This window comes from Oreochromis niloticus, linkage group LG4, assembly GCF_001858045.2.
Source record: "Oreochromis niloticus isolate F11D_XX linkage group LG4, O_niloticus_UMD_NMBU, whole genome shotgun sequence".
In the NCBI taxonomy this organism is placed as follows: Eukaryota; Metazoa; Chordata; class Actinopteri; order Cichliformes; family Cichlidae; genus Oreochromis; species Oreochromis niloticus.
Genome location: NC_031969.2, coordinates 34,404,070 through 34,418,572, shown reverse-complemented (window position 1 = coordinate 34,418,572; position 14,503 = coordinate 34,404,070). Strand labels below are relative to the sequence as shown.

The 14,503-nt window shown below is 43.2% G+C and overlaps 1 protein-coding gene and 1 long non-coding RNA gene across 2 annotated transcripts; one reads left to right on the top strand and one right to left on the bottom strand.

The window, feature by feature from the left end:
• Window positions 1–1,883: 1,883 nt before the first annotated feature.
• Window positions 1,884–4,728, bottom strand: LOC106098038 (uncharacterized). The gene is made up of 3 exons (XR_001224131.3): window positions 4,668–4,728; window positions 2,273–2,417; window positions 1,884–2,170 (listed from the first exon to the last, which is right to left on the bottom strand). It is a non-coding gene; the product is annotated as an uncharacterized LOC106098038 (long non-coding RNA).
• Window positions 4,729–6,639: 1,911 nt separating this feature from the next.
• LOC100698206 (keratin, type I cytoskeletal 50 kDa) lies at window positions 6,640–12,209 on the top strand. Its single transcript, XM_003442554.5, has 8 exons — window positions 6,640–7,206; window positions 8,011–8,093; window positions 8,653–8,809; window positions 8,893–9,054; window positions 9,126–9,251; window positions 10,957–11,031; window positions 11,117–11,262; window positions 11,862–12,209. The coding sequence occupies exons 1-8, from the start codon at window positions 6,718–6,720 to the stop codon at window positions 11,932–11,934; spliced, it is 1,311 nt and encodes a 436-aa protein (XP_003442602.1). The 5' UTR covers window positions 6,640–6,717; the 3' UTR covers window positions 11,935–12,209.
• Window positions 12,210–14,503: the final 2,294 nt, after the last annotated feature.

The window sequence follows — 14,503 nt, the reverse complement described above, 5'->3', positions numbered from 1 at the left end:
GCCTGCAGCGGTGTGCTGACCTGTGCAGCACTAACACGACTTAAACACAGTGTGACAGTTACAGTGTCATTACCCTCCGTCCACTCCCACGCCGCAAGCCTGAATTTAAATGACTGTGTGCTCAATATAAACCTGACTCTCGTCTCAGGGCAGCCGAGCGTGTTGCTAATTAGATCCAAATTAGCTGTGAGATATTTCACAACTGTTCTTTCTTGTTGACTCGGTGAAAACTTGTCATCATATTCAAATCTCATCAGGACAAAAACATCTTTAATGACATTTCTATTTCCAAATAAACACTTTCATTGTTTTGCAAACATTTAAATTAGAGGGAGCATTTTTAATTGGTCGGTCATTTTTATTTTATGAAAGAAGTTAATATTTTCAATGATGCCAACGTCAGGTTTTTGTTTTAAAGAAACTGTTGGACTAAATTTGATCTTTGTCACGTTTTCAGTGGGAGAAACGTTTCATCATCACCAGGCGACTTCTTCAGTCTCAGCTGACTGCAGGTTTCCAATCTTATAAACAGTACATTTGCATAATGACTGAAACCAGCCCACTGAGGAAACAATGGGCTGGGAGGTCAGTTCCTTAATCATAATTATGCAAATTCTCATGATTGATCAACAACCACTGATCAATATCCATGAGTGCCATTCACAGACAGTTGGGGAATGGCTGCAATCACAGCATTGTATGATGGTGAAAGATGATTGAGCATGCATCAAGAAGTTTTAGTTTTAGTTTTGGCTCGTGTGATTAGGTAGAGGATCAATAGGGGGTCCATGACCCTCTTGGGGACACTCCCATAGGGCTTAAACTTTCCGGGGAAAGTTCAGTTTCATGTTCTCTCCACCTGTTTCTCTCACTGTGGTTAATCTCATTGTTGGAGCTGATTATACAGAATTACCAGAGAATAACCTGAAGGCAGCAACGATAAACACCGATAGGTGGGAAAGCTAGGGTTGCCTATCACCACAAAGTGCCTTTGAGCAAGGAATTGAACTAAAAGTGGCAAATGTGGCTGACAGGCAGACTGAAGCAGTGCTGAGCCGAGCCCACGTGAAGCTGAACCATCGGTTTGGTTTTGTTGGTTTCCATATTTTTATCTGCGCTCGCTCCTCTCGTTCACACCAGCCTGAGATCAGTTGTGCTGATGTTTCACAGTTACTCGTCCAGCTCAGCAAACTCACATGCTTCACATGCATCAAGTCCACCTCTTCAGCCCACTTAGGCTCAGCTTTAGGCTCATGTCTGCTTTTGTTGTTGGAGAGATCATCTAAAAGGTAACACAGTTTCTCAAATTGTGTTTGATCAGCATGTCCCAACTTCAGCGCACCAGTGACACCTCCTTGGTACTTCCCAATGGACTGACCTTTAACAGACGAACTGTAAGGCCAAACGGTGTTTTTGCCACATAAAGTTTGTCTGCCTTTTTTAATGCACATGTCTAGCCTGCAGCTTAACATGATCTTGAAATGGCAGCTGGTCATCTGGTAATATGTTAAAACCTTAAAATAAGGCGAGCCAGTTAAGCTACATGAGACTTTTCAAATTAGAATCACCTGAACTGACGGGAGTCGACTTGGACATTGATGCTCTTGTTCTGAAACAGCATCATGTTCTCACAGAGCTGTGGACGGGACTTGTCTCTGACCTGTAACTCATTGTTGGAGCTTTTGGTTTGGTTCATCCTGAGACTGGTCTGTCTGTAAAGTACAAGTACTGTGTTTTACCAGGAAAGGTTGTGAGCCTGTTGGCTTCATTCCTCCAGCAGCCTGAACATGCTGCCGTGTACAAAGAAGTATGTGACAATTTTTTTTAAATTAAATTCAAATTAAACCTGAGTTGACATTTTGAAGTGGAAGATTACAAAAAGAGACCTGGAGATTTGACTTTCAGCAATAGTAGTTTATAAATGGGCTCAAACATGCCTGCAGGTTTGCATGCAGAGAAATATGAGCCTGTAAATCAGCCGTGGCGTTTTCAGCTGCAGGGCTCAGGCTGGTACATGTGACAGCAGATCTTCAACCGCCAGTCACATCCACTTCTTTTCATTCCAAAGATCAGACCTCATTTTGCTGTCAGTCACTTTGACTCCCAGTGAGTGATCGTGCAGTTGAAGCGTTCCCCAGACTGACGCCTGAACACGAGCCCCGTACATGGACTGCACAGTGCAGAGATTCAGAGAGAAACATTATAAAAGAAAAAATCAAATCAAATATAAACAGACAAGAAAGTGATCAGCGATGTGGTTACAGTGCAGTACCAAGCTCTGACGGGGACTTGATTCGTTGGTGTTGTCCAGCCACTTGTTGAAATTCTTGGGTTTTGATCTTGGAGGTTTATTTGAAACATGTTGGTTCTGTCTTTGTTCTTTACTTGGAATAAGTATGTCGCCGTGGAGATTCAACCTGTTGACAAAGCTACAGAGTTTGTGGTCGACCTTTGTGTGGGCGCTCGATTCAGGACACGGTGGTTCTGTTTTGGCGCTGTAACTTATTGTGTTTGATTTGGGAATATTGGAGCTTAATGGTCCTTTGGACAGGACTTGCTGATCACGACTCAGGATTTCCTTTGGAATTTTGTTATTTTGGGATTTTATTTGAAAAATAATAATGATGTATTATTTCTTGACTAGCTGACCACACGCAGAAACTCTGTGATCTCATCATGTCTCACGACTTCTTAATTTTGACTTGGAGCAGTCTGCTATTATTACATATATATTATAAATATATAACTCCACCTGAGGAGTAATGAGCAGGTGGAGTTATTGCAGTCAGTTCAGCTTTATATTTTAAATCAAATTTCATGACCTAGAAGCTTACGTGACTTGTAAACAAGACAACAGAGGGTCTGCTGGGGTTTCTGCAAACCCTGAATTATACTCAGTGGAGCCTGAAACACATTAACAGGTTGTAATGTTTTGGTGAGCTTTGCGGTGCACTCTGTCACTGCCTGTGATTCGTCCACACCCAGCACCTTCCACATATTCACACAGTGCTCTTTTTATGGTTTTCTGTGATGATAAAAAGCAAGATTCATTTTTTAACGTGGTTAAAGAAAATGAAGCACAGGTTAGAGTTCTGACCTGAGGACGGTTTTACGGTGGTCACCTCTGGGTTGGTCTTTGCATGTGTTGTGAGAGCTCTTTGTCTTGGTGTGCTTCATTTCGAGGTTTTAATTTCGTCTTGCTCATCATGATTTGGATTTGCTGTAAAAATTCTTGGTTGAGATCTGTCTTTGTTTTTCAGTTGGGATTTCTCCATGTTGAATAATCTGAAACTCAAGCTCAGACTTGTTGACAATAAACTGGAAAAGAGTCCTGATAGTTTTGTTGGTAAAAATCTCAGGACTTGCTTGTCTTGGTTTGGACTGTTTTTGGCGGGTAAATTGCTGATTTTGTTGCAGTTCTTTATTCTGTAACTTGACTTCGGTGTTCATGAAAACCTCTCTGCACTGAATCATATCTGTTATTAATCTCTGTCTCTCTTCCACAGCATGTCTTTATCCTGTTTTCCTTCTCTCACCAACCGGTCGCAGCAGATGGCCCCGCCCCTCCCTGAGTCTGGTTCTGTCGGAGGTTTCTTCCTGTTAAAAGGGAGTTTTTCCTTCCCACTGTCGCCAAAGTGCTTGCTCATAGGGGGTCATATGATTGTTGGGTTTTTCTCTGTATCTATTGTTGTAGGATCTACCTTACAATATAAAGCGCCTTGAGGCGACTGTTGTTGTGATTTGGTGTTTTATAAATAAAACTGAATTGAATGAAGACAAACTTTGTGGTCTTCTTCAGCTTTTTAACTTGGAAGTTAACGATCTTGTACTGACAGGTGACTTCCACCACTATACCAATGACACGCAGCTCTGTATCCCAATAAAACCAGCTGATTTAACAAACTTCTCCTACCTTAAAGACAGTCTGACTGATAACAAGAAAAGGATACTGAACTCATATAAAACAGAAGTTTTTATAATTGGTTCAGACTACCTGCATCCAAGCATCAAGTCCTGCAATAGCTGAGTCTAACCTCACCTTTGAGAAACATTTAAACCAGTTCACCCAGTCCTGACACTTGAATCAGTCCAGAGTTTTAGTGACACTCCGATTTCATTCATGCTTTTATTTCGTCAACATGGGAACAATTTTCCAACAGCTGTCAATCAGAAAGCATTAAGTAAACTTCAGATTGTTCACAGCGCAGCAGCCAGACTTCTTACAGGAAATAAGAGAATCTAGCATATATTTTTAAGCGCTTCAAGTCTCCAGCGTAGGCAGCACGAGATCCTCGGGTTCATAGGTATGAATATAAGGTGATCGAGCATTTGCTGCTGGATGACCTGCCTGAGGAACTCCGACTCATCTCGTCAATGTCTTTGTTTAAATTGCTGCTAAAGCCTCATTTATATTGTTCAGATTTGATATTTCTGGGGGGGGTTTTACTTTTAGATTCGTATGTTATTCTTACGTTGTTGGAGTCACGCTGAATCTTGTTCTTGCTTTCATGTTGCATTTCAGTCGTGTTCTGTTTTAATTGATTTTAAGTTCTAAACAAGTTTTATTTCTTTCTAGTTTGTTTTGACTGCTTTTGGTGACTTGCACAGAAAATTAACTAATTATTATTACATTTGTGGATACTGAATGGTCCTGTGTTGGAGCTGACCTGTGCATTGAGAGCCCCACTGCCTGCCACACGCACTGGAACCTGAAGTGTGATAATCTCCTCTAACCACAGACTCCATTAAAGCTGAATTTATGGCTCAGCTGTTGGATTGCACTCACTTGCACAGGTGTACTTGATAAAATGCTGAGTGTATATGTTGCTTGCTGTGAGGTGGTGGCTGGGCTGAAGAGGTTAACTTCACACAGTTTATACAACAAAGAGCGTTTCTTTGTGACAAAAGAGAGTCACTAAGATGCTGCTCTCCATGACGATCCTACAAACAGACACTAAGCCGGGGGCGTTTTCCCACAGTGAGCACCTTAAATAGGACGCTGGCAGGTGATAGATGAGCACTGGGTGCCAGAGGGCATTCCAGCTGCTGCCATCATCAAACTGAAGACTCTTTGTGCTGAGTGATGGAACACGATATTCACTTCATGTTATATAAAGTTATAGCACGCAGGCCAGAGGCACCGAGGCAATCACACCTTCATACCTTTGAAAAACAGAATCTGTGTTTCTGCAGATGTGACTGTAAAGTGGTGAAAACATGGACATATTAATGCGCTCTGCATGCTTTCCTCTAAAACATGTTTTTATGCGTAAAATGCTTTTCCACACATGCTCATTTCAACCCAGCTGTGTTTACTTCAATAAAGACTAGACGACAGCTTTGAAGCTGAAAAACTAGTTCATGCATTTATTACTTCCAGGCTGGACGACTGTAATTCACTATTATCAGGATGTCCTAAAAACTCCCTGAAAAGTCTTCAGCTGATCCAAAATGCTGCAGCAAGAGTCCTGACAGGGACTAGAAAGAGAGAGCAGATTTCTCCTGTTTTGGCTTCCCTTCATTGGCTTCCTGTTAAATCCAGAATTCAAAATCCTGCTCCTCACATACAAGGTCTTAAATAATCAGGCCCCATCTTATCTTAATGACCTTGTAGTACCATATCACCCTATTAGAGCACTTCGCTCTCACACTGCAGGCCTACTTGTTGTTCCTAGAGTATTTAAAAGTAGAATGGGAGGCAGAGCCTTCAGTTTTCAGGCCCCTCTTCTGTGGAACCAGCTTCCAGTTTGGATTCAGGAGACAGACACTATCTCTACTTTCAAGATTAGGCTTCAAACTTTCCTTTTTGCTAAAGCATATAGTTGTCCTTGTCCGCCTTGTCCCTGTCCGAGCGACTCGACCTCGGAGAAGCAGAAGAAAATGGATGAAATGAATATGAATTCATTCTGCTGGAAGGTTTTAAAATGAGAGTCTATGGGACTGACTCACTGCTGGAGCTTCTAGTGGACGTCAGAGGAACTGCAGGCTTAGGGTGGGGCAGCTGTGTGCGTTGATGGATGTAACGAGTGTAATGAGAAAGAAGCAAAAATTCCCCTCAAACGACGAGAGGAGAAGTTAATAATGGAGGAATGTGATCTCTGTCTCTCTGCAGATCAGCTGAGGATCTGTCAGAGCAGCCGGGTCAGGACGAAGATTTGGTCTCAGCTGCCGTCATGTTCAGACAGATAACATGGAAACATGAAGCCTCTGAGCTCTGCCGTGCCTCACACGGAAAATGCCTCCCCCGTTTGTGTCTCATGAATCAGAATCAGAGAGACTTTATTAATCCCAGAGGGACACTGAGCGGTCACAGCAGCACACATACAACAAATACCAAGCATTCATATAAAATGAAGTGCAGAAACAGAGATATCAATAGATAAATATTGAGCTATAGGTATAAATATAAACATGAATATACATAAAAGTATAAAAGGACAAAAATATGTGTGTAAATATATGTCATGGTGTGCAAAAGTGCCGAATGAAGTCGGAGAAAAGAATTCAAACTGGAGGTAGGACATTGTGGACCCCGACCCTCCCCTCTAACCCTGCCCTCCCCAACCCTCCCCCCTAACCCTGCCCCTGTACCTGCAGTTCAGCCCACCTGAGAAGCTTTAAAAGCAGCGACCTCCTCACTCTCTCCTCACTTCTCTCCTGCTTCTTCCACCGGGGAAGACAGACTCACAAGCACCTCCTCTTTTCTGCTCCATCACTATGGCTACCATGATGCTCTCACGAAGCTCCATCGGCGGAGGCTTTGGCAGCAGCCGTTCATCCAGAAGCATGAGCTCGTTCAGCGTTGCTGGAGGAGGCGGTAGTATCAGGGTCTCACAGGCCGGGAGAACCTTCGCCGCTGGCGGCGGCCTCGGCGGAGGAGCTGGTGCAGCTTTCAGTGCAGGTGGAGGTGGAGGATTTGCTGCAGGTGCAGGTGGAGGATTTGGTGCAGGCTTTGCTGCAGGTGGAGGATTTGGGGGTGGCTTTGGCGGAGGAGCAGGGATGGACGACAGCGTCATCGGCAACGAGAAGTTCACCATGCAGAACCTCAACGACCGTCTCGCCAACTATCTCACCAAGGTGGCGTCGCTGGAGAAGGCAAACGGCGAGCTGGAGCTGAAGATCAAGCAGTTCGTGGAGACGAAGGCTGGCCCAGCCGCCAGGGACTACAGCACCTTCTACACCACCATTGCCGAGCTGCATGCCAAGGTGAGGAAGCGGGGCAGCACGAGAGATGGTGTTCAGGGGTCTCCGCTACTATCCACATTTTAAAGTTTACATTTATGAAAACAGATAATGTTTTATGAAAAGACGTGAAAATAAAGTTTGAAAATGTATGGAAGCTCAAAACAGCCAAGATTGCAATAACTATCTCAAGTGAACAATGTTTTGTTGTGTCTTTAACACTCATATTCAAAGTTGGAGAAAACCTACATTTGATTTTTTTTTTTTAAACAAATCCACTCACAGTGCAGTCCAGACAGATGTCTGCACTGCTGGTGTTTCATTCATACTTTTACAGTTTTAAAAAAAAGCACTCAAACCTTCTGGTGACTTCAAGAAAGAATAGAAAACCTTTGTAATTGCAGCAGCTTTTGACTTCCATAGGGAAGAGGGCCGAGAGGCTGGAAATAGAAGAGTACTGTTAGTAATGTGGTGTGAGGCTCCCAGTGAGTGGATGGAAATCTCAGGTGAACCACACCTGTGTGAGAGTGCTCTGGGTGAAGCAACCACGCCCTTCAAGACTGATGTCACCTGTAAACCAGTCACTTGTTTTTGGTCTTCGTTTAGCTCCAAGAGGAAACTCGAGCTTTGGTTTTTCACATAAAAGCAGCTGCTGCGACTGATGGGCGTGGCACGGTGTGAGGAGATCTCATTGGCTTTGTTGTTGTTCTCTGTAATGTTTGATTTATTAACCCTTCTTTACTGAATGACATCATCTGATTAGCATTATTGATAATCTACGCTTGATTGATTGATTTCCCTTTTTTGTGGCTCTGTGCTGGTTTTCAGATCCAGGATGCCATCATCGCCAAAGGTACCGTCATGTTGAGCATCGACAATGCCCGGCTCGCATCAGACGACTTCAGGTTGAAGTCAGTGGCTCCTTTTTTTTTTTCTCTTTTATTTACCTTTTAGTTCTCTTCCTGTTTTCTTCTGACAGAATAATCGTGCTCTGCAATAGATGTCCTGACAGTGAAAACCTCTCTTCAGCCCCCTCTGCTGTCTGCTGGTAGAAAAACATCAAGAACAGACAAACTCCTCAGTCTGATTTTTTGATTTTCTCTCATCCAGAAAAATCCCCCAAACATCATCCGGCAAGAGCAAAAATTAGACTTGGTATATAGATTAGATAAACATGAGAACTCTTTGGAGCTCATTTGTTAGAATTTAAAGATGATTTTAGCAGCTGTTTCTCAGAAAGTCTAAGATTCACTTCTCTTTATTAAAGTTTATTTGAACATTTAACTGTTTAATCCGTAGAAACGAGCCTCAAGATTACTAAAAGAAAAAAAATAGTGTTGAATAGAATTCTGGTTTTTGTCTCGAAATCAGCACAAACACCAAATGCTGATAAAAGTTATTCACAGAATTGTTGTTTTGATTTTATTCATCAGAACTAACCCATAATTTTCTGTGTCTTTAACTTAACAGGTACGAGAACGAGCTGGGGATGCGTCAGTCGGTCGAGGCCGACATCGCCGGGCTGAAGGCATTGTTGGGAGAGGTGGACGTGGCCAAGACTGACCTGAACATGCAGATCGAAGCCCTGAAGGACGATCTGGCAAGCATGAAGAAGAACCACGAGGAGGTAAGCAGATCCGTCTCACACGCAATGTTGAAACATGCAAGTGCCCATACTGGTATCCTTAGCTTCGCCTCCCCGTCCTTTAGGACCTGGTGTCCATGCGCTCTCAGATGAGCGGTCAGGTGAATGTGGAGGTGGACGCTGCTCCTCAGCAGGACCTCAACAAAGTCATGGAGGAGATCAGAGAGCACTACGAAACTGTCGCCGCCAAAGCGCTCAAAGAAGCAGAGGGCTGGTTCCAGGCCAAGGTACGTCAGCTTTCAACAGAAACCTGCAGCAGCTTGTTTTTGTTCACTACTTCCTCTTCTTCTTCTTTAAGTCGGAGGTCCTCACCAAGGAGGTGGCAGCCACAGAAATGACACTGAAGACATCAACCGTGGAAGTGAAGGAAGTGAAGAGTCAGCTTCAGGCTCTGGAGATTGAGCTCCAGTCTCAGCTCAGCATGGTGAGACGAACCGTTTAACTCATAATTACATCAATACATTTTTAATAATAACTTTATCTAATGAGAGCAACTTATTAAAAATGTCAAACGGTTAATGATGAGCTTGAATATCAGTGGTCCAAGCATCGAGCCCTGAGGAACTCCATCCCTCTGAGGGTTTACTTACCGTATTTTCTGCACAATAAGGGGCACTTAAAATCCTTTAATTTTCTCAAAACTTGACAGTGTGCCTTATAATCCGGTGCACCTTATGTATGAATTCTGGTTGTGCTTACTGACCTCGAACCGATTTTACGTGGTACACGGCGCTCAAAAATCTGTCAAAAATGTTTGAGTACGACTTTGGTAAGCTACGAAGCCGCACCGCTTGATGGATTGTTGGAGCACTACGGCTAGGAGCCTCGCGGAGTAATCTGGGTCCTAAACTCCGTCCGCTTCAGGTCCCAAAGTCAAACGAACACTGCGGCATCACTGAGAGTTAAAAACTGTCTAAATTCTTTCATCTGTAATAAAATGATCACGTTGCTGCTTTACCAGGTGTAACAATTAAGTTTAACATCCAGGGATCCATGAAAACAGGATTTATTAAATTTAACGGAGTTAGAAGTTAGCAGGAAGTTTGTAGGGTTACTGAAGTTGGGCTAGCTGGTATATAATGATGTGCTATGTGATCACTAGCGACTCTATGTTACTATGTTATCATACTCACCATAAAAACAGTTAAGTTGGACGATGAACGCTAACTTATGCAATTGCAACAAATGCAATCGCATGGCAGGATGCTGTAAACGGACCAAACTTCAGTCAGGAGAACAACTGAGATAATCCATCCACAATACGAGGTTAGTCATTAATATACTGCAACAACATGGGAATAGAGCAGCTGCCAGAGAATTCAGCACTACTGAATCAATGCAAAAAGAATGAGTTCAGTAAAATTTGACTTATCTGACTGTTTTATTTCGCTTAATGCACCTTATAATCCAGTGCGCCTTATGGTCTTAAAAATATGGTAAATCAGTGTTAATTTTCAGATTTTAAAACACAAGTGCAAAAAGTTAAATGCTAATAGCAACCTAAATACACCACAGTCACATGACTTCAACATCACCACCGCTAAGCTTCTTTGTTTTCCATGATGAAGTTTGTCTGATTTAGCTGCTTGTTAGCAAACACCTTTAACACTCATCAAAGCTTCAAAATTCATGAGTTTATGTTCAAGTACAAAAGAAGAGGGGCTGACAAAGGACACCTTTACAGGGTTTTGTAGTGTTAGCTAGCTTGGAGCTGATCCATATGAGCAGGTAACATAGTGTTAGCTAACATTAACCAGAGGAAAGCCAGCTTGGGGTAAGTTCTGATCCCTGAAAATAAACGAGAATACAGCAGCCACTAGTCTTACTAATCTTAGTGCTGGAGGCTGCTGGACAGAGGGAGTTAGAAAAGGCCACAGATGGGACTTCATTCAAAATGTCAAAGGACAAAGTCAAAGAACAGGAATTGCAAGAGTACTAAGTTCTGGATTTTAGAAAATCCTGCCTCGGGAGTAACATCAGGCTGGTTCAGTTACATCTTCATATCGTGGCCTCGTTTTCTCTGATTCCTAAAATCCTGAGTCGTAGAGAGGTGGCTGAAATGTAGCCCAGTGTCATGACCTCATCCACAGGTAGAGGGTTCTGCCTCTGACCGGCTCGTGTTTTTACAGAAAATGTCCCTTGAAGCCCAGCTCGCCGAAGTCCAGAGCAGCTACGGCATGAAGATGGAAGGATTCCAGATGAGGGTGAGTCCTGCTTTCATGGGGTCGCATCCAAATGTTCCGTCAGCCGCTTTCAGCTTTTACACTCACACCTGGTTCACCTGTGCAGGTGAGCAGTCTGGAGGAGCAGCTGGTGCAGCTCAGAGCAGACCTGGAGAGGCAGGGACAGGAGTACCAGATTCTGCTGGACATCAAGACCAGACTAGAGCTGGAGATCGCCGAGTACAGGAGGCTGCTGGACGGAGAGGGAGGCGGGTAAGAGGAGCTCACCAGGACAGCCTCAGCTCTCTGTGGCCCCTGCTCTCTCCTCTTTCTCCTTACAGAGGTTACTTGGAAAACTAAAATATGCAGAGGAAATATCCTGAGTTTTAGTGTTACCATCTGCTGCTAACATTAGTTCAATCTGGAAAGTCCCGATTAATGTACCTTTAATTGTACATTGTGTAATTCCCCTCTGTAAAATGTAAGTAAACTGTTTGCCACAAAGTTTCCTGAAGATGCGGAATTTAAGCTTTTCGTTAGCATTGAAGAAAAAGAGTGTTTATCTAAGGAGCCTGAAAGTGTCCAGACTCAGATTGCTCACATTAATGTTCCTCTTCCTCTCATGCTGGTAACATGAAGTTGCACTGCCTCTTTGTGCCCTCTTGTGGTGCAAACTGGCATTACACCAAAGCATGGTATGGTAGTCATTTTTAACTTCAGTTTGTAGATGTTTCGGCTTCAGCTCATTTTGGTTTTAAACAGATGTTGGGAACTCGGGAATTGCACTACAGCCCCTACCTGTAAACATGCGTGAGCGGGTTCTGCCTTTCAGACGAGCATCTCTGACCAGCTTTGCCTCATTTCCCACGCAGATCTTCGCTCTCTTCCTCTACCTCCACCACAACCAAAACAGTCATCACCAAGGTTGTGGAGGAAACCATCTGAGGCCAATCACGTGTCTGTCTGCCCGGGGCTGGAGTCGGATTTCCACCTTTCTTCACCTTTCTGCATGCCGGATGAGCGTACACCTCCACCTGAAGATCGTTTCTCACCTTCACATCACACCTGTTTTCTGCTTCACAGGAAACCACAGCTGGTCTAAAGCTGGAGGGTTTGTGAAGGGAAGCATTTTCTTGGCTTATGATGGTGAAACTTTACTGCCGTGCCTGCAGGTCTTCTGTGTACCGCTTCAACAAATAAAACGCAACAAAACCGCAAAAGTGTCTGAAATTAATGTCTGCGCTCACAAACTTCTGTGCTACTCAAACGAAACGGCTTTACTCTCAAATATTAACCAAAGGCAGTAAAAAATATTTTAAAACACACCTTCACATCCTTTTCACCTCGTAGCAACTGTTTTTTCTGCTTCATGAACTGAAATTCAAAACAGATCCATCTTTGCACCAGCTGTTAAGGAAATCGATCAACAGTAAGATGAATTCTAAAAACTTTGAAAATAAAAGGTCCCAAACTACTCCAGCTTATTATTCACAATCATCCATATTTTTATTGTACAGCTCTTACTCTGAAAAGCTGGATACCTGTAGGATGTTTCAAAAACTAGTTCTCAACATGTTTCTGTAGACTGGGCGTCAGAGACCAAATAGCAGCAGCTCATACCTGCAGTTCCTCTGGTGTCCAGTGGAGGCAGCAGTGAGTTGCTATAGACTCTAATGTTAAAGCTCTCCAGCAGAAACAAACGTGTTTCCATACAAACTGTTTGGTCTCTATAGATAACCCCCCTTCTTCATGACTCTGTGAGGACGGCAGACTTCCTGTTTCTGAAAACAAGTCGACACATTCCAGTAGAAACAGACGGAAACTCCAACACATGTCATTAGTTTCTTTATTAACTTTCTTCCAGTACAAGATGCTCAATCGCCTCCACCTTCTGTTTCTCTTTTTCTAACTTTTATTTTGTAGGAATGACATAATCAATAGATTTGTACACAGTGAGCGATCTAGATGGGAGGGGGAGGGGGGGGGGGCTCCTTTGTGCTGATGATGAGTTTTGGTCCTCTGGAGCCCAACGACGCAAAAACTGACTTTAACAAATTATTAAAATAACAATAATAATAATAATAATAATAATAATAATGATGATAATGAACCATCACGTGATTATCATCAGCAACAAAAAGACGCCTGGCGTGTCCCGATCAATCAATACTGCTCAATAAAAACGTGGAAAAGATCAAAGACTTTAACAGTACATCCACATCCTGTGAGTACCCACACCTGCAAGTGAAATACTAGTAAACTGGCAGGAAGTACTCTCACCTGAGGTTAAGTACTTTGACTGCCGAAAACACAAATGGATGAACCTGAAGAGGTTGGACCCCGTTCACCGAGAAATGCGACGTTTCTTCTTTTCACGTCATAAAACCTACAATGCTGTAACAGAGTTGGTCCAAGGTCAGATTCACGCAAGCTCGCAGACACGAACATCGTACAGTTATGAGAATACTGAAGGCTCTGCTAGGGGCTTCACGTTGCAGCTGTGGCTCAACCTCACTACATCCGTTTATCTCCCGCAGGGTAACCCTCGAGAATCAACGAGGAAAAAACACTGGAAGAACAGCGAGCTCCCCTTTCCACGAGCGGGATCGCTGATTGCTCTGCTGTCAGTGAACGCCGCACGTTCAAGCCACTGCCGGCTGACAAGCATGAGAGAAGAAAACAAAAAACTAACCATTCCCCCACCTGGACAGAATACGCACAGAGATTCCACCGAGTTTCAAAATAAAAGCCCGGTGTACACCAAACCATTCCAGCTACTTCGTAGGTTTTACTACAACAGCAACACTGTAAAAAGTTACAGTTCCTGTAAAAAGTAGGAGGGGAAAACTAAGAAAACAGTTGGCCATCATCAATCTGATTGCTGGAATAACGTAAACACACATTTCTTTCTTTAATCTGAGCTCTGATCAGTAACTAAGTTTGTGATCAGCTTCTATATTTCTAATTTTAGAGATGTTGCACAAATGGAAGAAAGCAGTCTTACAATTTTGTTTAATATGTGCATTGAAGGACATGTCCTGGTCAAAAATGACTCCAAGGTTCCTCACAGTGTTACTGGAGGCCAAGGTAATGCCATCCAGAGTAAGAATCTGCTTAGATACCATATTTCTAAGATTTTCAGGGCCGAGTACAATAACCTCAGTTTGATCTGAATTAAGAAGCAGAAAGTTAGCGGCCATCCAGGTCTTTATGTCTTTAAGACATTCCTGCAGTTTAACTAATTGGTGTGTGTTACCTGGCTTCATGGATAGATAGAGCTGCGTGTCATCTGCATAGCAGTGGAAATGTATGCTATGTCTTCTAATGATGCTGCCTAAGGGAAGCATGTATAATGTAAACAGAATTGGTCCTAGCACTGAACCCTGTGGAACTCCATAACTGACCTTAGAGTGTGAAGAGGACTCTCCATTTACATGTACAAACTGGAGTCTATTAGATAGATATGATACAAACCACTGCAGTGCAGTACCTGTAATACCTACAGCATGTTCTA

What these genes read in the sequence shown, in the direction of transcription:
- LOC100698206 (XM_003442554.5), top strand. Translation starts at nt 6,718, where the DNA reads ATGGCTACCATGATGCTCTCACGAAGCTCCATCGGCGGAGGCTTTGGC. An exon ending in TCAGACGACTTCAGGTTGAA is followed by an intron (nt 8,094 to 8,652) that starts GTCAGTGGCTCC and finishes TTAACTTAACAG; the next exon opens with GTACGAGAACGAGCTGGGGA. An exon ending in TCCAGTCTCAGCTCAGCATG is followed by an intron (nt 9,252 to 10,956) that starts GTGAGACGAACC and finishes GTGTTTTTACAG; the next exon opens with AAAATGTCCCTTGAAGCCCA.